The following is a 26,412-nucleotide window of genomic DNA, read 5'->3' as shown; positions in this document are numbered from 1 at the left end:
TCTTATTTAATCAAGTTTTAAAAGCCCCATCTTCACCTTTACATAGGAAAATATACATATACATTAAAAAAATATGCAGGTTGTCAGGAAGGTTTTATTCAATGACATTACTTCCCAGTATGTTGCAAGATCTAAAACTTCATGCAACTGCAATACTACAGGGGAAGAGAACTCCTTAAAGTGTAAGGGCATCTTTTCACCACTGATAACTTTTTAATTGGGCCATATTGCTTATTCAGTCTGTGGGACAGTTTCTGCTTCGCCTGTTGACTACAGATGATTTTTTTTTCCCTTACATTTTCAGTTACAGACAAAAAAAAAGAGATAAATGAAATAGAACTTGAGCTTTTAGCCTTAATTATCTAGTCATTTATGCAGTGGAATACAAGGAATAATTTTCAACAATTTAATGCGCAGTATCTGGGATTTCTATAAACAAATTCAACTATATTTCTCTACTTTCAGAAATTTTTTTTCAAAAGTTTACTAGAAGAACAGAATTCACACACGGACATAATTTCACTAAAAGTCATCTTATCAGATCCATCAAGAACAATGGTGAGAAGTTTATATATTAAACACTATTAATTGCAGTTTTTAATTTGGTGTTTTTTTTGTGCACTAAGACCTTCAGTAGATGGTGGCTGTCTTCCCCATAATGACACAGAGGACCATACTACAAACAAACTGCTGGTGTAAAAACTGGTCCTGGCTCACAGGCCTTCCCATGTGCAGTTTTCCCTATTGCACACTTCCTTGGAACAAAAAATAAGCTATTACCTCATTAGATGAACGTATCAGGCAGTTTTGACAATGCTGCACTTCTTTCTTGGCAACTAGCTCATCCACCTTCCGAATCCTTTCTCATGCTGCTTCCTCTGTCCAAAAGTCTTCTGTCTGTCAGTGTGTGTTTCAACCACGAGGATCCATATTCTCTGTTCTTAGGAATTTTCCAAACATATACCTAAGTAAATCATCATCTGACTTCAGATTCCTTTTAACTGGGGCTTATGTAAGAAATATAAGAAACTTATGACTAGCTCAAGTTCTCACTGCATATGAATTTCACTTTAAGGTGGATTTGTTTTTGTATGAAACTTCTAGATTATCCACAAAGGAACTCTTCATGCAAGCATAACAAAAATCTAACAAAAAAACAGGCCTGATTTAATTTAAGCAGTGGTTAAAATTCCCTAAATCAAAATTTTTTTTCCTTCTCCAAATCAGGGACTTTGTCCTCATAATAGAGATGTAGAATACTAGTGCCATATATACCAACATTCCTCTGCATTTCTGCTACTCCTGCAGAGCAGAGCACCATCAGAAGCAACAGTCAGCCTTCTAATATCAGGAAATTGACAGGAAGAAATTTGTCTTACAAATTCTAGACCTACGACCGACTGATGAGCAGTAAGATGTTAGGAATATCCTATGGCTTTAGAAAGTGACTATTTCACTGTAGTATTATTCTAAAAAACAAACAACAAAAAAAAAAACAAACAAAAAACAAAAAACAAAAAAAACCTGAAGAGTTTATTCCCTGACTCTAGGTTCAACTTCTGCCATTTTAAGATCATCAATACATAAAAGTTCCCCCATGACTGAAGACTTCATCAGCAATATTAAACAGAACAATACAATTTTTCCATATTTTTTAAATTTATGCTTTGAACTGATCCTTGAAGACTGCTACCAATTTCATTCCAATAACGTTTTTCAAATGAGATCATTAAAGTATACCTTGAGAAACAGCCTTACCAACCATATGATACACAGAAAAAAATACCCGCTAAAAATATTTCCTCTTTTTACTTTTCGTTTTAAGTATTAACATTTTCACAAACAGAATGAAAGTGTTCTTTCAAATTCTATTAAGAAAAACATCAAAAAATCAGCAAGCTCACCTAAATTTTACACCAAAAGGATTCTATTTACAACAGATGCTTCAATTTTATTGAATCACATACAAACAGCCATAAATTTCCATTCTTTAATGGTATCACAAATCTAAGAATTCATGTTATGGTCCAACTTCATCACAGTTCATTTAATTAAGCAAGCATGAACAAGTTTTAACCTTTGTGGACATGATTTTCACGAACAAAAAAAGCCAATGAATTAAACAGTACGTTATTTTTTTTTTCCATAAAATTCTCAATTTGAAAACATTTAGATAAAAACTTTTGTCAAAAACTTTCCATAAACATAAAGTAGATGTTGAAGGACAACAAAGTATGAGTTTCCTTTCAAAAATTCCCTTACAATCAGGACACCTCTAACAATGCTTAGCTTATGAGTTAGGCAGCTGGCACCTGAATGTCATTAAAGAGAACATACAAACTTTACAAAATGAACATATACTTGACAAGGTTCTGGTGCTTTTCATAAAGTCCAACCTAAAACATACCCACTTGGTAACTTCAAAAAAAATTCTAAGGATGAATTTGCAAGCACAGAAAGAAATCTATTTAAAGCTCTAAAGACCTTCCAGTTCTGTAGGTCTCCGACAGAACTAAAACTTGTGAACATTTTGAAAGACTCTTGGTGATATTTAAAAAATAGAGCTATCAATATATACAAAATAAGTGGCTTTGCTTTTTATCGTATGTACAATTCATCATTTTTACTCAAGGTTTCTGAAAAATCTTTGAAGACCCAATTCACATATGCAGTAAAATTTATTTCAGTATTTACACAGTAATTTCTTTGCCCTACTGCCATCAAATCTTCCCCTCTAAAAATAATAATAAAAAAAATTCTACTGCAGTAATAAAAATGGACATGAAAGATATGAGAACTAGTTTCTTACACAGACTTTCACCTTCGAAAGTATGCACAGCAACACCTGCAAAGCATTTGGAGAAAAAGTACCATTTATTTACCCATACATAGTGTGTCAAGACTCAAGACGTCTTCTTTAACCATCCCTTTGTCATTTTATACAATTTCTTCATACTATAAGTCACAGATTTCTTTGCCCCTTAAAAAAAAAGAAAAAACCCATCAGAAAATATCAAAGTTTTTTTAAAGTTAACCCATATATTTTAAGTAAATTAACCAAAATAAAAAGTGTGACAATAACCTGAAACATCATACAGACATGCAATAATCCCACTGTAGTCATAACATCATAAATAATGGCACAAAAACACTTCTAATGCCAAAGCATGCAAAAAAAGAACAGGATCGTTCTGAAGGCCTGAAAACACTGCACAAAAGCACATAGAGAACAGAGGTGTAGCATCTGCATTACAGAACTCCCAACTCCATCTGTACTGATAGAAACTTCTAAAACACAACTGCTCCAAAATGTTAAACATGTAAAGGCTTTTGAACCACCTGTGCCTGCTGTACAGCCTCTCCAAACCAGTATGTCGTACCCTTCCTATCTATTACCATATAGCACATCCAGCTGAGTAGGATCATATTACAGACTAATAACAGACAGCAGCACTCTGGTAGAAATAAATCTAAATTTTATTATTTAAAAAAAAATAATGGTTTTATTATACAGCAGGACACAGAAGCAGGACTACTATTCCTCTAAAGGAATCCAGTCCATTAAGCATGCAGGTTAATTAGCAGACTACATCTGTGATAGGAATTAGTTCATTGAAGTGTGTCACTGGAGCCCACATGTGCAGATCAGATTAGGGCTAATCCTCAAGAAGTAGAGCTATACCCAAAGCTAGGCAGCCAAAGGTGCACTGAAGGGATAGCAGGAAAGAAGAGAATGAGAGGTGAACCAGAAGATAGACAGAACAAAAGAAGTCTACTCAAGCAAGACAAGAGTACACAACTAGTTGACAACAAATTCGAAGCATCCAAATTCTACTTCACTGATTTTTCTAACAAGATTTTAGTTAGCCTTGCCTGACACTGTGCTACAAGTCTGACAGGCTCTTGGTTGCCTCATTGTAAAGTTTTAAGTGCAACCTTACAACCCCGCAGCTAGAATTTAGAAGCATCATGCTGATGCCCATCTTGATTAGACATAATCAAGCACTGCACACCACAAAAAGTTTCCCAAGTGTTATTTCAGCCCCTTAAGGAAAAATAACCCCAGAACACTGCTACTGAAAGTCTTGCAAATAAGTGAAAAAGAGTACTGTCTTTTCATGGGAAGCATGCTCCTGACTTTCGGGGTGGAAATCTGTTCAGATTTCAACAAGTTGTAAAGTACATGATAGCTTTCTTGAATATTCTGTTATTGCTTCACCCTAAGTAATGGCAGCTACCATTGCATAACTGAGGGAATAATGCATCTGCAAGAAATCAAAACTACTCAGCTTGCACAATGAAACAACATCTGTGTCCTTAGGTAAAAGCAGTAACACTGCAACAATGATGGGTCTGGAAAACCAGGTTAATAAGGCACGTACTTAGATGAACCTCATAAGAGGTCTCATAAAACGAAAAGCAAAAATAACCGTGAGATGATGACAGATGGCTACGATTTGGCAACACTGCACGTATTGGAAGTATGGACTCCAGTATGAATAGTCCGGCTCAGGGACGTTATCTGGAATAATTTTGCTTCAGAGTAACTTGTGTAACACTTGTTCATAATAAACCTCATATTGTGACACTGTAGCTGTAATATTCCAGTATCAGCCTGCAGCACCCCACAGAACTTTGGTAAACAACATGCCCTTACGCTAGGCCTACAACAAAGGCAGGCCTTTCTCAATTTCCATAAAGTCACAAAGGCATTCTGCATTTTAGGTGAAAGGTGTTTTCATTATCAGTAGTCTAGAGTCACAAATCAAATGAGCATGCAGTAATACAGAAAAGCACTAGCTATATTCCAGGACAACTACTTTAAGTGCCTATCATAAATCATTCTGTTTATTCTGTGTATGATCAACTGTACTTTTGGTTTATCTAAGTGCAATTTAAATAAACTTGAGCTTTTGCAAAAAATCATCCATACACATTTCAACTTACATATGGGATGCATGATTCTGAAAGCTCAATTTTTTTCTACTTTTAATAGGCTTTCATTAAAAGCAAATGCACTAATGAAGTCACCACGTTATTCTTTTGGATTATCACAAATAACAAGAAAATAATCTTTTAAGTTTCATAACACCTTGTGCATCTGCATTAAAACTGCACACAGCAGAAGAATCCCAGTTGCAGAACAAGGTCAAACTTGAGCTCAGGCACAGTACATAAATGAAGTAAGTGGTTCCCATCTCAAAAGTTTAAACTACTGTCCAATCTGTATGGTTATGTAACTGTCAAAGCTCTTACGTACTATACTTCCAGGACACAACCCCTCCAAAGCTAAAATTGCTTTGCCAGAATCAATGTTTTGTGATTCCAACGCAGTCAGCATAGCTCTGGAAGCACAGTATAGCATGTGGCAAACCAACGGTAACACAGCTGCTCCAGCCCTGCAGGACAGTAATTAACTGAGTTGGCACTGCAGCCTGCAAGTCAGCTTGTGCTATCAGCTTGCCAACCTATTCTGCCTCTTGCAGCAGCTCAGCATTAAGAGCTTTTTCTTCATATTTTCCCCCTGCAGGGAGAACTCTGTTGAACTCCACCCACTCCAGCCATGAACTTAGCATCTTATGCAGTAAGATGCTTACATTTCTGCCCTAGCACATCATGCTACAAAGCAAAATACAGGTTTATACATACAGCTGGTTCCTTAAAGTGGCCCTCAGGGTGATGAGTCACATCTGTAGTAAAAGTTAATGGTTGTAATTATGGCTCAGTCTCAGAATCCAAAGCAGTTGGACCACATGAAAATGTCTTTCTACTTTAGCTATGAACCTACAACTTGGTGGTTCCACACCCCCTTTAGATTTTTCCACTACATGATAGAGAACAAAGACCTTACGCACATGGAATCAAGACCACAAAACTTCAGTGTAAACATAAGCTGTATCTGGTTTTGTTTAACAGTCCCTTGGAAGTGTTACTCTTACATTATAGCCAAATTACTATCTTAGAGGCCCCCCAAAGTTCCCCCATAGATATAATTGGATGTTGCATTTTTTATTTCCTTTTGAAATAAAGGATTAACGTATACACTGTTGAAGAGCTGTCATCCCATAGCGGGAATGCAAATATTTAAATATTTTTAGTGCACAGACACATACAACTTTACACATTTACACTGAAGTGCATTGTAATACAGTATTTGTTCAGGCAGATGCTGAAACCAGCAGTTTGTATGAAACTACAGAATATTTTTGGTTCCTTAGAGCTAACAAAGGATATTTCCATGCAGGCATAGTATTCTAACATCCCAGTTCTAAGAAAAAAAAGTTATTCAGAGCAGCTAGCAAGCATGTGTTAACTTACAAGCATCTTGAACAATTGACTCTTATTCAATTCACCCATTACATATTTCTAACATTTTATGACATTTTCAAAGCTTTCAGTATTCCTCTATTAAGATATAAAGAAGAAATTTAGGCTAAGAAGTATCAGTGCCGCCTTCAGAGGAACAAAACAGAAAAACTTCGGAGTTATTTCCCAAAGAGCATGCAGACTCTGACTATGTGGGAAAATAAATCAAATGATGGTGCCATCTCTAATGGGAAACAGAGAGGCAATCTCACCACAGACTCAAAAAAAAATACATAGGCACATTTTCAAAAACTAAATAGGGCACTTAAAAACAAACAAAACCAGAGCCTGAGCTCAACTTCAAAACCACACTGGCAGAGAAGATGAAAAAAGTTCTCTTACATGGGTCCAAATTCTTTACTTTGCCCATGCTATTTGCCAACACTGTTAATACACAGCATGCCATCCCAGCAACGACTATTCCCAATTTAACATTTAATCCAGAAGTATGCCCTACAGTGGACTACCCTGTCACAGATCAGCACGTAGGCATTTCACATTTTTCTATTGTTACTAAGATAAAAGAATCAGCTAGAGAAATCATCTTGTGTCTCTCATAACAAAGTGATGGCCACACAATTAAAATTAAATATTTCACAAGCATATGTATTGATATAGTTACCAGAACGTTACAGAAAGGAAGAAGCCAGAGCTTATTTAATGAGCCTACTGATCTCATGATCCTTCCATAATTCCCTTATATCTTGCTTGTATTCTTAATATAAGCACTTCAGAAGAACAGAGCAGATGAAAATGAACTGGAGAATCATAATACTTTTTTTAAAGTCTCTACTTGGATGTGTAAAAATAGTTCTTACAGGAATAGAATATTGCACAAAGTTTGGTTAAAGAAGTCAGAAAGAAGTGCAGCATCCCTACAGATTTAATCTAATAGCTGAAGACCTTTCTGTAACACGTCTATTCCATGAGTCAAACAAATACTTTCTATGTAGGAGCAACGACGTTCTGTCTGTGTACGGTGTGCACCTACAGAAGTACTGGCTGAAGAATCCCAGACGAGCAGGGAAGCAACGTGAGCAGCATTAACGCCCGCCCCCTAGTGACAAGAGTTTTAAATTAAGAAACTACAGCTGGAAGAAGACCTTCGTTAGAAGACAGAGCAAGGCTTCAGGTAAACTGAACTATGACAGTTCAGAAATAAATAGTAAAAGACAAACGGAAAAACAAAGGCAAAATGCTTCTAACTGTAGTCTAACTAGCCCTGAACAGCTCCTGTGTTCATGGGAGGATCACCAAAGACCATAAAAACCTTGAATCAGAAAATGTGGGCTCGCATCCCCTGTCAGTCAAATTTACTTCATTAACATGCACTACAATTTTAGCATTTATTTACATGATTACTGCTTCTGTTCACCTTCAGCAGGCGAAACTGCTGAGGTCCTGGTAAGTCAGGAGGGTGAAGAAGTAGTGCCAGGCAGTGAGCAAGGAAAGCCATGCAATCTCAATGTTAAAAAATGTTTTAAATATATTTGCTCCCAATATTAAGTGTTAATTCTACATAACTAGATGGCCAGAAAACAACTGAAGCCTATTTTAAAGAAAACAAACCACCAATATATAAATCAATAAGTTAACATGAAGGGAAAACAGAAAACAATAAAAATTAAAAGTCCTACTAAAACTTTAAGACCACCCAGAAGTTTGAGTAACAACATGGGCTGACAGTGATTCACCGAATGACACAGAAAAGCAGTAATAAATCCCAGAGGTGATTTTGTCTATCAGGACTTCAGCAGACAGAGAATGTAAACAATCTGACAAAACTTAACTGCTTTTATTTCCATTCTTGCAGCTACACACAAACAACTTTGCTCCATGGGTCAGGCAGGCTGCTAACTTTCACAAGTGCTGCATTCACACACATCTCTGCCTTTCACACCCCTACCCTCTGATTATTTTGTTCTACAAAATCTTCTCTCAGTGGATTTAGAACTAAACAGATTACAAGGTGATATTCCTAAAAGAGACATGTTGTGATACAAGGTTTCACCATTACCATTAGCAAGTCATTTTAAATATCCTAAAAGGAATGCTTCACTTCTTTGGTTGGAAACCTTACATTAGAACCTAGTACGTGCAGTATGTCTAGCTTATGAAACAAAAGTGAAGTTTCTCAGAGTTAGGGTTCTTACTCTCCTTGAGCTACTAAATAAATCTTGGCAAAAACGTATAACAAAACCACTAACAAAAGTATATAAAAAGACACAAACAAGCACAACTATTCTTGTTTACTTTCCTCAGCAAACCACTAATGGTTCTGAACACTACAACTTGTGTTTTCTCACAAGGAGGTATGAAGTGCAACATGGGGCCACCAACTTTAATAGCAAATGGGAACCAACAGCAGCTGTAGAAATCTGGATAAGGATCACTTAATAGAAATGTGGATGGCTGGTTTTGAAACCAGTAACGTTGTTTGTATATAATTACTTTAGTGGAAAACAGAGGAATAGCTATGAATGAGTTCAGACAACAATATGAGCAATTCCACGCAAGCAGCAAGGATTTCTCATTTTGCAGGAATTAAGACAATCTCCATTTTCTTTGTGTTAATGAAGACTCAGGCTTTAAGCTTTTCTTCTAAACTGAGCTGAGGTCTATTCAGCTTTTCAAATGTAAAAATCAGGCATCTTGAAAGTACACTTATTCCAGAACTCATAATGACAGGATGATGCTTCCACTACACAACTGGCATCCCTATGTTTTCCTATGCTTCTACTCAGCAAGTCCTTTTTTGCCTTCCACACTTCTTCTCTCATTTACTCATACTCAACTCTTCTTCTGAAGCACTTCAGTGTGAAGGATGAGTTACAGTAACATCTAATGCTCAAGTGCATAGGCTTAGTATGGAATATAAGGTATCTGAACACATACCTGCCTTCTGAACTGGGATGGAAGCTTCAGATCCTAAGTTCTCTCCCTCTAAACTCATCCTCCCTTTTATTTTATCATAAACTAACATGACAATCTACGCATCAATATAACACATTGATCATCTAGAGATCCATTCACATGTAGAAAGTCAAAAGGAATTATCACAAATTTTCCTTTTTTTTTTTTAAATAAAATAAGCAAAATCAGTGCACAACAGTCAACTTCGGCCCACATCAAAAAGAAAACTGAAGTTAGAAGGTTTGGGGTTTTTTTTGTTTTGGTTTTTGTTTCATCATTAGGTCATGTAGACTCACTCCACTCTCATATTCCACAAGCTTTCAATATTTTCATTAGACTCCTAGAAATTTTATTCCCTAAAGTCTCCAGCAAGACACTCTTGGAGCCCTATAGTTTTTATACTATAAAACCAGAAAGCTTAGAAATTGGATCATTCTTACCAGCTGTTAGTATGGTTTTAGCACTCTGCACTATACTGGAAGATCTCACAATGCCTGAGATGCCTGCAGACAGAAAAGCACACAGATGTTATCCATCTCAGAAGCAGTTTTGCATCGTTTTTTGTTGTTATTCAACCCTCCACCAGAAAAAAAGTTAAATATTCTACAGTTCTTCAATTAGCCATCTTGAAAACTTAAGCTGAGAAAGTACATTTATCTTCCACTTTCAACTGAAAATATAAACTCAAGTATTTTAGCTTATTTAACATGCAAAAAAAAAGTCAATCTTAAAACAGCTAACAAGTATGAATTGATGACAGTAATTCAGCCAGAGACTCGGATGAGCAATCAAAAATGATTGTTATTGTTGTTCCACCTAAGCATGGTTTAGATCAGAACAAATTACATCCCTTGTTCATTTCAATCTGAAATGGATATACTGTGCTTCTCTTGCCAAGTAGGGCTGTTTATATTGCTTGGTATTTTATCTTGTGCAGTCTGGCTTTGCAAAACAATCAGCTTCTGGAGACACTGCTTGTATGCTACTTCACAGTGCAACAAGTTCAGTTCCTATCATCCAGCAGTCCTTAGGTGTAAATGGAGTAGCACGAAAAAATGATACTTTCCATAAAAAGCTTTAAGAGTTTAAATTTGTACTCATGCATATTTTTATACGTATATAAACACACAAGAATACTGCCATTTGTCAGCTTGTTCATAAGGCCTGTCTGCAGCTCAGCAAAGGCCTCTTTGCAATCCCGGGCTACCTGGGACTCCAGACTGTCCAATCTGCAACTGGAGACACTTCAGAGTCTAGCCAGAATTACAGGACTTGCACTTGTAGGTGATGAGGACAAGGACAATGATGAGCAGCTGTAAACTGCCACCACCACCACCACCAATCCTGTTGGGCAGGCTGTCCAAGTAGACCCGCAGTGCCCAGTGAGAACTCACATTCTCCAGCCTTAACCTTGACTCTGTGCAGCCCCTTAAGGTTAGGCAGACTGCAGAACAGCTAAGTCTTAGATGCAGTCAAGGTAAACAGTGTCCCTAGATCAGCACTGTGTAGTTCAGACTGTATTCCTGGCAGCTGAAGGGAGCCAGTCCCTGACAAGGATGAGGGCTGAGATGGGCTTCAGTTCCAGTAGCCCCACGGGGCTTAGCAACTAAAAGACATGGTCCAGGTAATAGCAGAAGTTGGTAGTGATGATGATCAGCAGAGTCTGGACGTTACCCATGACAAATCCAATCCTGTCTGGCCAGTAGCCAACCTCAGGAGCAGCTCTGCTCAGGGCTGTCCATGGATGGCACAAAGCACACCACGTTAGCATCACTGTACATACTGGAACTGTTCTCTCTCTCAGAGCTGTAGTACTTGGTTCTGATCTTGGGCTCCTTGATGGTGGCCAGACTGATGCCAGTCAGAGTCAGACACATCCCACCACCACTGATACTCCACTATGAACAATCTCTTGAATGGTAGAACCCTCCATACAGTTATACTTCACCTCCAGCTTGCTCAACTCTGCCTAGCTGATGTTGTTGAGGATAGGGGACCCAGGAGCATGCCCAGGTCCTGCAGCAGATCTTGTGGGCTTTTCTTTCTGAAAAGGCACAGGGCCATCTCCTGTAAAGATGGCCTAATCAAACTCTTGAAGTACCTCTCCTATGAAGGAAGACTGAGGGAGTTGGGCTTGTTCAGCTTAGGTAAGAGAAAACTTCAGAAAGACCTCACAGCAGTATTCCTGTACCTCAAGGTAGCTTACAAGCAGGAGGGAGACCAATTTCTTACATGGTCTGATAGTGATAGGACAAGGAAGAATGGCTTTTAACTAAAAGACAGGTAATTTATGCTTGAAGTTCATAAAACATTTGTGAACCTAGGACACTCTATGATTATCCAGTCTTGAACCTGAAAACTTCTGTGGTGACAAAAGTGAAAGAGAAGGTTCTGATTTGTTCTGAGAGTATGAATGACTAGGCTTGAGAAAACTAGATTTAATGTTTCAATTCTGTAGTGCTGCATTACTGTCTATAAACCATACTCTCAGTCCGCAATAACCTACCTAAATAAAGCTACCAGAATAGGTAGCTCAGGGTGGACAACCAAGAGCACTGGAACTGTATTTAACAACCACAGTATTGAAATCAGTGTAAGAGCTCCCTCTGCAGCTGGCTTGTGTTTCGTGGCTCTTAGGTATCCAAGCACCTTTCCACTGCAACTACAAAATCTGGCACCTGGAACTAAGATGCATCAAGTTCCTGAAAGGACTGTTCAAGTACTGAGCTTATCTATTTATCAGCTGAATAATGAAATATCGATGTCTGCAGTGTAAGCCTTAACTTGCTTGTACACAATCTTGCCTCAGAGAAGTTATCTGTGATAAGAAGCACCTCAATCCTCTTCTTCAAAGCTTCAGTTCTCTGTCAGAGTAACACCTATCTGCATGAACTGGAATTGGAGAGGGTAAATCCAGCACGCTGGAAAATTAACTTAGCACTAAACTGTAGGACTGGTAGGACATACAGCACAATATTCAAATGAAGTTATGATAGCCAATAAAATCCCAAAGATAAAAGCATCCCAAATAGAGTTATATGGTCTAATTAGATCATGAAGATTACTTTCAAGATCCAAAGCCAAAAAACTTGCTTTAGTGTATCAGCAGGAATGCTGGTTGCTAGTCTTTCTCAGGGAGCCTGTTTGCAAACAAACAGAAAAATATGCTTTTGAAAATGTATCTCAAGATTAATCTCGTTTTCCTCCTTTAATCCATCCTGCTGAACTAGAAGGACATATATCATAAACCTTTATTTCTATAATTTCTTAAAGGTGATTAAAGATATTGATTTAGGCCTACCTTGATGCACCACTAATCCACAATCAGGGTCATGGGCAACTTGAAATAAAATTTCTTCCACATCTCTGTTCTTTCCAGGAGGGTCTACCAGAGAAGTTATCTTTTGCTGTAGACTCCTTGGCAAAGCCATTAGTTGTGTGAATTGACCTTCTGGACTTTTATCAATCTGGATATTACAAAAATGATGCAGAAAAAAACACATTGTGTTAATAAAATAAATTCTATTTTCAAAGATTTAACAGATTTTGAAAAAAGTCTTCCATCTTTGGCCTGCAACAAATGTGTCAAAAATTTTACATTTTAATCTAAAAGCCATTGACAATGCTAATGAGAACTCTTCATGCAGCATCTCAGTTCTGAACCTGAACACACTGGAAAGATATTCATTTTTATCCAAGGGATAACTAATGCATACACAATCTTGTCACTCCTGCAAGTAAGTTCTCTTTAAAACTGTACTACTCTGCACTACCCAGTTTTCTCTAGAAACATTAATACACTACAATGAAAGAAAAATGTTAGAAAAAAAACCACTTAGCTCTGTGTCTTCTGCTGAATAGAATCAAACTACACACACAAAGTATACTTTAGAAAATATTTTCTCTGCTTCAAACTCAAACCACATCTGGTCTAAATAATTGGAAGGCAACATTCATTTCATGTTTTTCAATCTACATCCGATATGCAATGACCTTTTTTGAATACAATACCAACATGCAGGGCTGTATACATTTATACAAAACGTAAGAATAATAAAAAGCATACAATGGAGCAGGACTCTTGAAAATTGAAAGATTAAAAGCCTGAGTACACCCACACTCACATTTTTGGAGACATCAGTCAGAAGTCTAGTTGTCCTATGCTCCCTCTAGTCAATGGGAAGAAAATAATATCCAGATGAATCACCCACTGACTACAGAGGGAGTCAACAAAAAGCAGGCTTTCAACATTATGTGGGAAGAACCCAAGCCTGAACCAGAACTACAAGAAGTAGTGTTTGCTTTCAATTGTTTTTGAGGAATCTTTTAAGGAAGACTTTTCTTCTTAATTTCAAATATGTGTCCTTGGAGAGAGGGTTTTTATTTTCTGTTAAGCAGTACTCCCAATATCAATTACCATTCTCAGAGTTGGGAATAATGGAAAACATCCAACACAAGGTATGGGCAATGAAGTACTAATCTCAAAATCAACAGTAAAACAATGACAAATTGATTCACTGTTTCAAGGACTATTAAGGAATACCAAAAAGCCTTATTATCTGAAGTATTTGTTAGATAAAACCACAAGGTTTTGTTCAAAGACAGATGCTGTTCTAATTATATATCTTTTTGGAGAATAGAACATTAGTTCTGTTCAAAATTCATTTAAATATTTCTTCCATTTAGGTGATCAAAAATCACACTGTTAAGGAAACAGATTGCTGTGGTACTCAAAAGCACTGCAGTAAAAGCTTTTGCTGTACTCAAGCTTGGTTATATAGGCAACAACTTGCTTCAGTTTCTAACAGACACATCCTAAAAGGAAGCATTAGTGAGTTACTTACTTTGGTAACTTCAGGATAAAGTAGTCACTCATGTCCATGAGACTATTCATGCTATTACTAACATAACATTGAAACATAATATGCATGTCCTTGTGCTAATATTCAAGTGCGATATACAAGAGAAAAAAAAATGTTGCCAGTTCCCTGACTGTGGCATCCCACCTCTAATTGCAGTCTTGCTTATATCTTAAGCCACCAAGATGGAGTCCAACACACTGGCCATTTTGGACCAATTTCCTGACTAATATTTGGATTTGTTCAATTAATCTTCATAACTAGCACACTAACTTTTTTCTTTTCAGATAAACATTTTGATAGCAGAAAGCCTCTGTTATTTTTTGTTTAAACAACATTTAATCACTTCCTAGACTGATGTCTCAGTATAGAGTTCATTAGACCACACATTTTAGAATGATCTTCTCTTGTTCCCTTGCTAGCATCTCAGACCTGCAGCCATACTCAAAGAAAGTGGACAACAGTTACTACGTAAAGGACAGTATTTAATTAACCTCACAATTGGAGAATTCATCTTAATCAACTGAAGCATAATAGCAGCTATAGTGACTACAGCTTGCTTGCTTTAGCATGCTTTCTATCAATGTGATAAAGCATTTCCACTTGTTTGTTTTAAAAATATTTTGAAGAAAAAGACTTGCCTCTAGCCTTCCCAGATGATGCTTATATACCACTTGAGGGCAGTCCTGCAATATGTTACTATATAACTTCTGAAAGTAGGGAACATTAGGTTTCACTATGTTCTGCACTTTTGATCTGTCTTCTCCTATTATCATTCTGAAATCACCTAGTCAAGGGAGAAAAAAAAAAAGTTAGTTCTCTAGGAGGAAACTTAAGCCAAATAAGGAATATATAACAAAACCCAAACAATACAAACCTTAAAAATATTTATTCTCCAATTCTACCTAGTCTACACAATCCATAATTAGGTTCTCTCTTCTAACAGAAAAAATACTATCCGAATAACTTCGATCCCAGAAAATAAGGTTAAGAACTGATACACAACATCATCAAGCCTTGTATCCACATTCACAATTGAACAACAAATTCCAGTTGTCAAGTCCAGGCTCTTAAGTCAGCAGAAACTATATTTCCAACCAGACATCAGTTTCAATGGATCACTAAATAATCCTAGTGAGCAGCCCCAGTACTTTGTATTCAAAATTCAAACAACCTTCATTTTTCCATTACTAAAACAACTTGCACTGACTGCCTTTACACTTCAAGGCCAATGAGAGAAATACAGCTACTGACGTGTTCACCTGCCTCTAGTAAGCACCACACTGGTGGCATTCAACATTACCAAACATGACTTAGAAGCTCAGTCCAGTCCAAATCAACAAACAAAGTCCTGAATCAATTCATTTTCCCTGCTTCCTACAATTAGGATATAGATGTTGTTCCAAGGTAGCAACTTGCTGACATTACTTAGTTTATTTCAATTTATGCCAATCAGCAAGACACATACTTTCCCACAGTAGCACTGTCTTACTGATTTCAAAATGCACCAAAACCAACAAAAAGAATAAATATTTCCAAACTTAAAGCACAGCTTTTTTCAGCACTTGTGGCAAGAGCTGTTAAGAGTAACACAAAAATCTATGTTGCTTACTAGTACTCCCCCTGAACAGTTTAAGACTTCACAAAATGGCAGCAAAATAAAGCATCTCTAAACATGTCACTGACAGCTCTTTTCCTGATCATTCCCAGCTGGGAGACTTGCTGCTTTAACTGTATTTGCACACCAGAGGCAACTCCAACATCTTGCAGCACAGTAACTGATCTCCCAGTTTTTTGTTAGTATCGTTTGAAGGGCTATGTATAAAGTACCTTGGTCACCAGTGCTCATCAAGAATCTAACAACATGCCTGGACAGGTATCAGGTGGTAAGTGCAGAGCCAAGTAGCAAACTCTGCTGGTGAGCAATCCTTAACCATCCTCTGTCAGTATCTGTTTGAGAGTGACAGTGAGAGGATAACTACTCAGGAAAAAAAACCTGCTATAAGAACAGTAACAAGCTGCAGCTTATTAATTCTGCCTATGATGTGGTGTTTTTCTTTTATCTTTGCTGTGATGTTATGGCTCTATCTTAAGGAAATGCAAGGCCAAATCTGCATTTTCATGCAAGTACTTTACACAGCACTTTCTTTACCCCCAAGCAAACTTATTCACTATCATTAAATGTCAACATTTAAAAAATAGTACTTAATTTTAATAGTTACATTTTAATAATTTTTGTAAAATTATTTCTGGTATTGAAGACACATTTGGAACAGGTCTTCTATTAGTTTTGTTTTTTCCTTTCGATCACCACTTCAGTTTCATATAATTTCATAACCAAAGAAAGGAGGAAATCCTACAAAAAAAAGTCAATAAATACTAACTAAGAACTAAGTCTTAAATACACAAAGAAGAACTTTAACATAACACATCAAAAAGTAAGTGATAACACAGGATTAGAGTCTGAGATCAATTAACATTATACACTGAGTAGAGGTCTTGAACCATTAAAACCAAGATACGATCCAAACACAGTAAAAAACCACTTCACCATAATCATACAAGTTTTGCTCATGTACTTATACCTATTCCTCGATGAATAAGCACTGTTTCTCAATTGTTATGTACACAGCTGTAAAATACAGTAATTGGAGCATGCAGAAGTGTAGGCCCAAAGCAGAAGAACAGATGACTTAGGACATGAGACTCACTACTACTCGCACGTGTATGTGTAGTACAACAGCTCCAATTACAGCTTTTCTCCTCAGACACTTCAGAGACCACATACTAACCAGAATAGGAGAGTCCTGCAATCTGCATATAGAGGTCTTCTTCTGAGAAACTTTCTGGTAACATGAGAAAGGCTGCTGTGACTGCACTCTTCAGATTGCTAACAAGGGCAGCTTGCAGCTTGCCATTCTCATTCTGTGTCAGGATTTTCACCTGAAAAAATCAGAGTCATCGGGAGGAAGACTTCAGGAAAGAGCTACTGAAGATGGAGCTAAAAACATTACTCAATTCAACATGAAAAATAATAAATTTGAGATTAGATTCTATTATTGTTGTACAATATATACTTCAGCATCATCTTTTGCTTACGGTGGGGGTGAGGGGAACATCTTTTTTAGTATTCACAGCCTGCTATAAGAGGCTGTTTTTACAAACACTTTTTGAACCAACCTAAGCAACAGCCATCAACAAATCTCTGGAGAGCTATTCATCTTTTCATACTCACAAAAAGAAGGTTAATAAAACAATAAGCATGAAAGTATCAACAGAAATATCTCAATATTATTAATAATACGCTAAGAAAAAAAGATCACTGTCACCACACTGAAAGAACATGGAACAACAGAAAAGTTTACCTATTCTCCCTCACTCTACCCTCCTTCCCAACAGAAGACTTCTTGCTGCTGCTTTCTCATACACCTGAAACAGTTTCTTAAATATTAGTTATTCTCCTAGATGAAGCAGGGTATTATTTTGTAATTTGTATGAGAACACCAAACACTAGACAGATAAAATCATCCTGGTGTAAAAGGTGGCTGACAATGCCCTTTCAGAAATGACTCCCAAGACTCAACTGTGAGTCTGTCATTCTTATTAAGGGCAGATTCTTAATAACTGCTTACTCTAGAATATCTGAAAATGCAAATCCACTGGAGGTGAACAAATTCATCCAACTTGCTTTTCCTCCCCAGAAATCAACACACGTGCAAATGAGTTGCAATATTCCTTGAAATTCTGCTCACAAAATGTAACGAAATATAAATTGACAGAGGTAAGGTACCATTTCAAGTGAAAAAGTTTCCTTTAGACTCAGCAAGAGAAGAAGTAACAGAATATAGTATAGCTGCTACAGAAAATCCTCCTTAAAGAAAGGACATCCGGGGCTTGATCTAGCAATCAGCAACCCTGCCCACAGCAGGGGTTGGAACTATGTGATCTTTGAGGTCCCTTCCAACCCAAGCCACTCTATTGCCAGAGCTGGCTGATACTATATCCAGAACTTTGTTTTTGCCTATGGCAAAGTCTCTAAGAGTGTAAAACTGGAACAATCTCACTTTGACATGGCAGTGAATGCAACAGCATACAGGTTGCTCACTTCAATCCTTCTGCACCAATGTACAGGTTTGCCTAACATCAAGTACATACGGTAGCATGGGATCAGACCAGGGTGATGACTGAAATAGAAGTGTTCTTCCTTATCCAGTTTTTATTTTAAAAGTAAGAATTTATTGTAAAAGCAAACATTAAGAATTCCTCCTAGCTTCTCCTGCAAATTACTTTGTATTTCCTAGCAATAAAATGAAGGGCTATGACAAAACACATCAAACTACTACAAATTCATCTGCTAGGGAACCCAGAATAAGTTTGATTTCCTTGAAAACTATGGATTCTATTGAATGCAAACAGATGTTTTTAAAACATATCCAGTACATAACACAGGCCAGTCACAAGGTCAACTAATATTTAAAATCTTATCCACTCATTCATTTACACGCCCTTTCATAGCTCACTGCTACAATGAAACAAGAAAGAAGCACTGAACAAAGAAGTCTGTGGTGCCACTATTCCCCAAGGAAGACCACAGGCCACAGAATAATCTCCTTTGCTAAAAATACTCCTTAACATACATCAGATTTATTTTCCCAAGGGAAACAATATGCTAGAATTCAAAATTTAAATACATGAAACACTGCAGCAGTTACACCACTTATGAAAGGATTATCTTAATTTTAGCAACAACAGTAAATACAACTGCTTATTCAATTACTTTTTGTTTAAAAATAATCATTAACATTTCAGATGCTCTAAAAAAATCTGAAAAAAGCAAAGTCACTTGTGATTGCTTATTTTACTTTTTAGTTACAGATTTTTTTTTTACACTAAATCTGTCAGTTATTAAGAAATTAAAACCAGGTTTAACTTTCATACAGTTAAGTGGAAATGTAGTGAATCAATATTGTAATTTTATTTTAAGTTGAAAAGCAAATGAACTTTTGACACAAAGAAGGCTATGAAGAAAAGCTGCATTTCTAAACTGCAATTCCAAATTCCATCCATTCAGAGAAACGTCAAGGCAACCAGAAATGAAACCTCTAGTGAAAATTATGCCAAGATTTCTAAGCTGAAGCAAATGTTTCAAGTCATGTGCTAGAATAGCTTGGATAGCTTTCATTCACTGAATGATAGCTTTGTAATGGAATACCAAAAAGGCCCTGAGCTCTCTCATCTTCATAAGTGAGAAGAAAATTCCCAGAGAAGCTTAAACAGTATTAATCTGCTGGCCCAGAACTAGCACAAATGGCAAATGGTATGCAAGAGATTGTAATGTACAAGAAAACAGACCCAACCCTATCTGCTTTCCAAACGAGGCTTGTTGTACGTTTTAAGGAAGAAAAAAAACAAGTCTCAACCACTTAAAACATATACAGCAAAACATTAAATCAGAACTGAAACCAAAATCTGCAGACGTTTGAAATCCATAAAACAACAAAAAAAAGACATGACTGCAAATAGTATAACATTTTAAAACCCAACTTGGTTATTTTACAGTTTCTACAAGAAGAGAATCTAAACATTCACCAAGTAATTTTTCAATCAAATTCTACTTTAAACCCTTCAGTCTTTACTGAATGCAAATTCCTTAAAGTTTTATGAAAATAACTTGGACCTGTGCATGAGAATGTCTCTGACTGTCTCAGTAGTGACCAAATAAAATACCAAATTCTGCCTACCTGTTCAAGTATGTATTCCCACTGAACGCAATCAGAAGACATGAAGCATAATTTACATATACCAAGAAGAAAGTCTAAAATAAACCAAAGCAGCAGCAATTGTAGTTGCACTGAAATAAACATTCAGTATTCACAGTTAATGGGAAAACACTTTTTTTTTTCCTTTTTGTATTTAGTTTTATTCTTTCATTTTTAGTTTCAGGCTAGAACAGCTGCTCTAATCTGACATAAGACACGGGAAGCAGTAGTAGTGCCAAAACAAACCATTTAAAGTTACACCCTGATTTTCTTTAGGAGCAAAATTAATTTCTGTTCTATGACTTGAACAGAGCTCTCCTCACCCCTGGTCCAAGAAAACTTAACTTAGCACTGCCGCCATCTGCTGAAAGCACACTGAATCAGACACTCATGGGAATGACAGCCAACATTCTTTACATGTTACAGTTAATTACAGATATTTAAACAAGAGAATGAGCTAGACAGCAGCTGCAGAGCAAAGCAGCTTTCACACTTACAGATTTCCATTATTTAACTGCATTACATTTTGATGACTCCTGTAATTTGTTAGTGATGGCAGAAGGACTATTTACCTCATAGGGGACTCTTGTGTTAATATAGTAAATCCTAAATAACTGGTCTAAAGGCAGAAAGTTACTGTTAACATGTATTTTTTCCACAGAACACAGAATCTCTCTACACTTGTTTTCTAAGATATTACTCCTGCAGCAGGACTAGACCCCTAAATCAGGGCAATTTCTTCGGTGCTGACTCATAGATCACTAACAGCTAAAGCTATGACTAATAGCTTTCTATCCCTGTAATTTACTACTTTTCAAGACAGATAACTGAACAGATTAATGGTTACCGGTTTTTGAAGGCGTCCAGCAACATAAAGGGTTTTCCAGTGAAGTAAATCATCAATCAGGGTGTCAGTGCTAATTATACCATATTTTATCATCTGAAAAAAAAAAACAAAACAAGCACAATAAAGGTTTCTGAATAACCATACAGTTCTGCTGATTTTATTATAGGATACAATACTACAACTGTCATTGATTCTAAGAAACATACACCTCCAATAAAGACCTGCATGCACCAAACTAAAACAATGATGTCTATATATTTTTTCATTAACAGTATTTGCTCCTAAGTATTGGCAGACTTTCTTCTAATATACCTTGACCATAAAAGCAGCTCTTAGAGAATTACTCTGCAAGCAGACAATCATGCAGATGAGAGCCACGTAAATGACACAGCTCCATAATAGGTGTGTGGGGGGCTTGCTTTTTTTATTTATTTACCAGAAAAACAACATGAATAGCAATTCTGATAGCAGTAAAAAATGAACTCTGCTACCCACACTCCTCCTTACCAAACGTATTCTACACATAGTTGTAATGTAGAACTTGATGGACAAGTACAACTTCCCCAGAAATATTAATTGCTACCAAACTTCAGAAGCCAGGATGTTAGCTATCAGACAACAAATACGTCAATTACAACTTCCTACATTAAATATATTCTTCTCATATCAAACACTAATAATCCACTTCACTATTACTACAGTCAGCTGCTAAATTCAAGTCTGTGTTTTCCCATACATAGAACAGTGATACACTTCACAGTCATCAGCAAACTGCAAGCGATACAGAATGTAAACTCAGATTCACAAATCTGGTGTTTGTAAAATAGTTTAAGATCTCAATATTGAAAATATCACCAGTTATGGATCAGTTGCAATCCCTCAGATATGCTTCCTGCATAAAAATCTGCTTTAAGCTAATCACTTCAATACTTTCCACACAAATAATTAACTTCCTTAAAGTCATACTCACCCTACCATTGCACGGTACTAAAGTATTGTAGTAAATCCCTGCTCCGTAGCTCTGTATATTACTTATCTGCTTTGGCCCAAAAACTTTCAGGAAAGAATAATGAGTCTTGTTCTTTAACAAGTTCATCATGTGCCAGGTCACAGAATCATCAACTGCAAACACGAAGTCCAACATATTATTCTGTGGATACAGAGAAAAGTACCAGTTTCCAAGTGTCAGTAAGCAGTTAATGTTTATCATATTAATCTAATATACACACAATATATACATATTAACTAATTATTGTACACATGACTAAAAGAACTGAACACCCACACATACCCACCTTGAGGTTGGACACAGTTTAAAAGATTCCAAAGGACCTGAGCATTTACTTGATCAGCCTACCAATGGTGGTCCCAAACCTTCTTCAACCTCATTACCAAACTTCAGCCTTCCAAAACACAAGGGAGCACATCACAAGACCTCGGAAGATCTAGCTCATGGCTCAGCCTAACAGCTTAACCTGCTAAGGGAGGTGTGGGCATGTAAAATCAACTGACAGCTGGCAGCATGAGACCACACCTCACTGCGTTCACTTCCCTCTATCCACAGGACACAAACGCTGAAGGTACAGGACATGCAGTGCATCCACAGCTCTTCTGAAGAAAGCAGTCCACACGTGCTGGAAGCTTACCAGAAACTAATATTTGGAGCAATAATGCTTCAAACTCCTCGGTAAGCAATGCAGGGAGGCAGGCCTCATTCTGGGCTGCACCTTAGCTAAGCAGTTACTACCAAATAGCATGTGAACTACCTTACTTCCACATTTTCCTGAGAGAATGAAATCCTCAGAACCCTTAAATTCCAGCTATATTTTTTTATTTTTATTTTTTTCCCCCTGCAAAGAGAAAAAGAAAGAAAGAAAGAAAGACAAAAAGAGACACGTTTAAAGTCACGTTCATGGGGGCAGTATCAGGTAAGCCCCAGTGCGCACCGCCGCTGGTTAGGCCGAGCACGCAGCGACAGGTCCCAGCTTCCAGACGGCACAGCCCCAACGCGAAGATGGGGCACTAAAGCAGAGGAGGGCACCTGCCCGCAGTTCGCTATCAGTAGGGCTCTGGGCTTGTTTTCGCCGTCTGTGCTTAAGCCGCACGCCCCGCGCCAGGGGCGGCCTCGCTGAGACACCGGCCACCTCCACGCCGGCAGCACACGGCCCTCTCCCGCCCAGCCGCCCGCCGCGCTCACCTCACTGTGCCCAGACGAGGCCCCCTCCTGCCGGAAGACGCCGGAGCCGTAGGCGAACGCCAGGCTGAGCTCCTGCGGGAAATGGGCCAGGACCCGCCGGAACTTAACCCCCGAGCTCGACAGCACCGGCAGCGCCATGCCGCCGCCCAACCCGCCTTCCCGCCCCGCCCCCGCCGCTCCGCACAGCGCCCCCTGCCGCCGGGCGCCGCCGCCCTCCCGCCAGGGTCAGCCCCTCCGTGCAGGGGCGCCGCGCCCCGTAGCGGCCGCGCTGAGTGAGCCGCGGCCGCCGCCTGCTGGAGCCTCGCGGCTGTGCTAATGGCGCGGAGCTCCGGGACGGCTCCTTCCTGCCTGTGAGGCACTCTGAGGTATCCTCCGCTGAGACGTTCTCGATGTCTTTTTTTCTTTTTTAATTTCCAAGTTCAGTATGATTAACTCAATGAGATTATTAAAATCCGTTAAAAAATGTGTTAAATGTGGAAGCTTATCTTGTTTTCGCTTTGCCCCCATCTGCCTTCTTTAGGATCGCATTTCCCTTGTTTTTATGGCTTTCAGATGATCCCCTCAGGGCACTGGGCTGAGAAAACCAAGGCACGGTTGTGATATCAGTCGTGCGATAAAGCTCTAACACACGATTATGTCTTCAGATATGGCTGGAGTTGCCCATTTGCTCAAAACAAACGTTACATTTGAGAGGATATGTAATCATTACAGAAAATAGAGAACGTGTGTGGGCTTGGTCATTAGGAACAGTGGAAGGAGCAGGTGAGGTGAAGGAGCCCTCATTGCTGCTGGCAAATGAAGAGCTCCTAGCGGAGGCAGCTGCCACCAGAAAACTGCAGGGGACCTCCTCTGCTCTTGGGAAGCTTTATGCATCGGCTGACTCAGCCAAAACCTTCCTTCTGCAGTCTCTGTTGTAAATACTTCACGTGCAAAACACTGTTCGCCAAAGGATTGTGTATTTACACTGGAAAAGATTAGGTTTCAACTAACTGAATTTTTACTATTCTGATATTTAAGGTCTCAAAGGCTTGTGCCAACAAGGTCCTGCTGTGGGTGGGGTTTGGAAGCATTTCAACTCAGGCTGATTCAGAAACCCACAGGCATCTTTCCATTTAATATGTCATAAGACAGATCTTAGACCTTGTTCTTTCCTCAGTAAGAAATTGCAGTGCTATCAGTTACCATTTATGACTAAATTATCTCATGGCAAACAGTAAGAAGAGTGGTAATTTTCCCCTTGTTTGCATTAGGAAGTCTTTCCTACTGCTTTAGTTAGCAGATTTTGCATTATTTTGGCAGGAGGACCTGGCTTTATAAAACACCACTTATTGGGGTATACAAAGAAACATTTTAGGGAGACTATTTGATATTTGTCATCTTGACTAATATGTTGGGGTGAAAATTACATTAGGCAATAGTTCATCCAATTAAGTACTGGCTTTATATAGTTTTTTAACTAGCTGTAGTAATTTGGCAAATTGTTAAGCACCAGTGGGAATAAATGTACTAAATGCTCCATTTTTCAGTGTATTTTCTGAATCTAAGAAGTCATTCTTAAACAATAGGCTTGTGTTTGTTGCATGCTGCTATGAGTGGTACCTCCTGTCTGGTTAGTAAATTCAATAGTAGCCAAGGCAGTTATTATGCTGCTAACTAATATTTAAAATTAAGGTAACAAAGTACAGTCTCCAGAGGGAATACGATTTTTGGAGTTTTTTGTTTTGTTTGTTTGTTGTATAGCTGTGTTTTTAAAGAAAATGTGGGCAATGAGGTTGTCAAAGTATTCTATAATTGTCCATCCAAATCTTTGTCTTAGCAGCTAAGGGCCTCTAATTGAGGCCATCAAGGTAGCTTTTAAATTATTTTTTTTTCCCCACATATTATAGACTTTTAAATTGGTTTTATTTCCATTAGTACATTTAGTTTTGAGACTAATAGCTGTGATTTAGGACAGATTTTTGACAGTCTATGAAGAATTTCTGTGACATTTGTGAAGTTATTTTATGTCTTATACCAACTTCAAACTCAGCCTCTAAATTGTTTTTCAGTTTAGCTTCTACTTTGCTAACTTTGGTAAGAAATTCTGCAAACACCAGAAGGTCTTAAGTTTCATTTACACTTTCAGCCAGCACTGCTGTTGAAGGGAGCATCTTTTTCTACCCGCTTTTACCAGTGTAGGTGTTTGCGTGGCTGCGTATCAGGACAGATTGGAAAACTGATGTGGGTTAAAACCAACTTTTTTTAAAAATCAGTCTGGTTTTAACCAGGTCACCAGTGCTGTACTTTATCATGTTTGTGCTGGTGGAAATGAGAGATGATGACTTCTCTCGTTGACAGTGCTAGTCCAAAAGATACAAGTACTTGTTTTTTCTAAAGTTTTTTTCTAAAGATTTCTCACATAAAATCTTGGCTGTGATTGATTCCATACAATGAAGTTGTATAACCAAGGATATGATATGTTACATGTCTGTGGGGTAAATAACTCCCAAGGATAGTACTCTGCAAAGAAATAGTATAAATGATAGTATATTTTAAGTAGTTCTATATAGACAGTATACAAATAATACAAAAGAGAAGATGGCTCACCCTCAGGATGACAAGGCTCACAGGGAACTCCACATAGGAGGGATCTCCCAGAAGAGATCCTTCCCTGGTGGTGGTCAGCCCTTAAATGGGGTTTGGGAAGGGTGGAGCCAGACTCCACCCCTTCCACTCACACAGGTACATCACCTTCACCTGTGGGCCCGTGGCTGACTGGGTGCTCACCTCAGGTGACCAATCAGTGTTTCAGGCCGTGATTCAGCAGTTCCCATACAATGTCACAGTCTTCTTTTGCTTCTATTCCTTCTTTTTCAATCAAGCAAGCTCTAATATTGCAATATATTTCTCATGAGAAAGTATGAAAGAGCGTTTTTTCAGTTTTTGCCACTGGCAATAAAATGCATATAGCCCCTGCATGACTAGAAAACTTACTTGTAAGTGTAGTTTTTATTTCTGTCCTGCATTGTGTTCACCAGTTCCTTAGAGTAAAGGAGTTTCACAGATGTTGACTCTGTTCAGTGTCTGAATTCCAGGTGGTATATGCTGTTCAACACATATGCTAAGCCTAATATTGTAGTATGTTTCAGGGCTAGATCTTCACAGTTACCTTAATACCAGAATACTCATCAATTTGAAATTAACTGTTCTTATGAACTTAATACAGAATTCTGAGTACATACAGACTATCAATTCATGAGTTGATCTGAGAGCTTGGAAATGGACTCTCAGCACTCCTATATTCATCAAATCATGTTCACAGTGTCAGAAATGCTGCTATAGGTGGAATTAAGTACCTCCTGCCGTGGTGCTGCTTAATAAGAAAAATCTTTCTGTTCATCTATTGATTTCATTTCCATGGAACTTACCAAAACTAATATCTAAAGGGTGTGTGTTAATAGGATAGGACCAGGCTCTTTTCAGTGGTGCCCA

General features: G+C 37.9%; 1 protein-coding gene across 1 annotated transcript; it reads right to left on the bottom strand.

The window, feature by feature from the left end:
• Positions 1-2,260: 2,260 nt before the first annotated feature.
• On the bottom strand, positions 2,261-23,079 carry TAMM41 (TAM41 mitochondrial translocator assembly and maintenance homolog). The gene is made up of 8 exons (XM_065749667.1): positions 22,942-23,079; positions 21,715-21,894; positions 20,745-20,837; positions 16,931-17,081; positions 14,780-14,925; positions 12,581-12,746; positions 9,720-9,782; positions 2,261-2,980 (listed from the first exon to the last, which is right to left on the bottom strand). The coding sequence occupies exons 1-8, from the start codon at positions 23,077-23,079 to the stop codon at positions 2,904-2,906; spliced, it is 1,014 nt and encodes a 337-aa protein (XP_065605739.1). The 3' UTR covers positions 2,261-2,903.
• Positions 23,080-26,412: the final 3,333 nt, after the last annotated feature.

The sequence above is a fragment of the Cyrtonyx montezumae genome, unplaced genomic scaffold (genome assembly GCF_038088225.1).
Source record: "Cyrtonyx montezumae isolate F1298 unplaced genomic scaffold, pur_monq_1.0 scaffold_6, whole genome shotgun sequence".
NCBI lineage: Eukaryota > Metazoa > Chordata > Aves > Galliformes > Odontophoridae > Cyrtonyx > Cyrtonyx montezumae.
The sequence above is the reverse complement of the archived record's forward strand: the minus strand, read 5'-3'. Positions and strand labels throughout refer to the sequence as shown.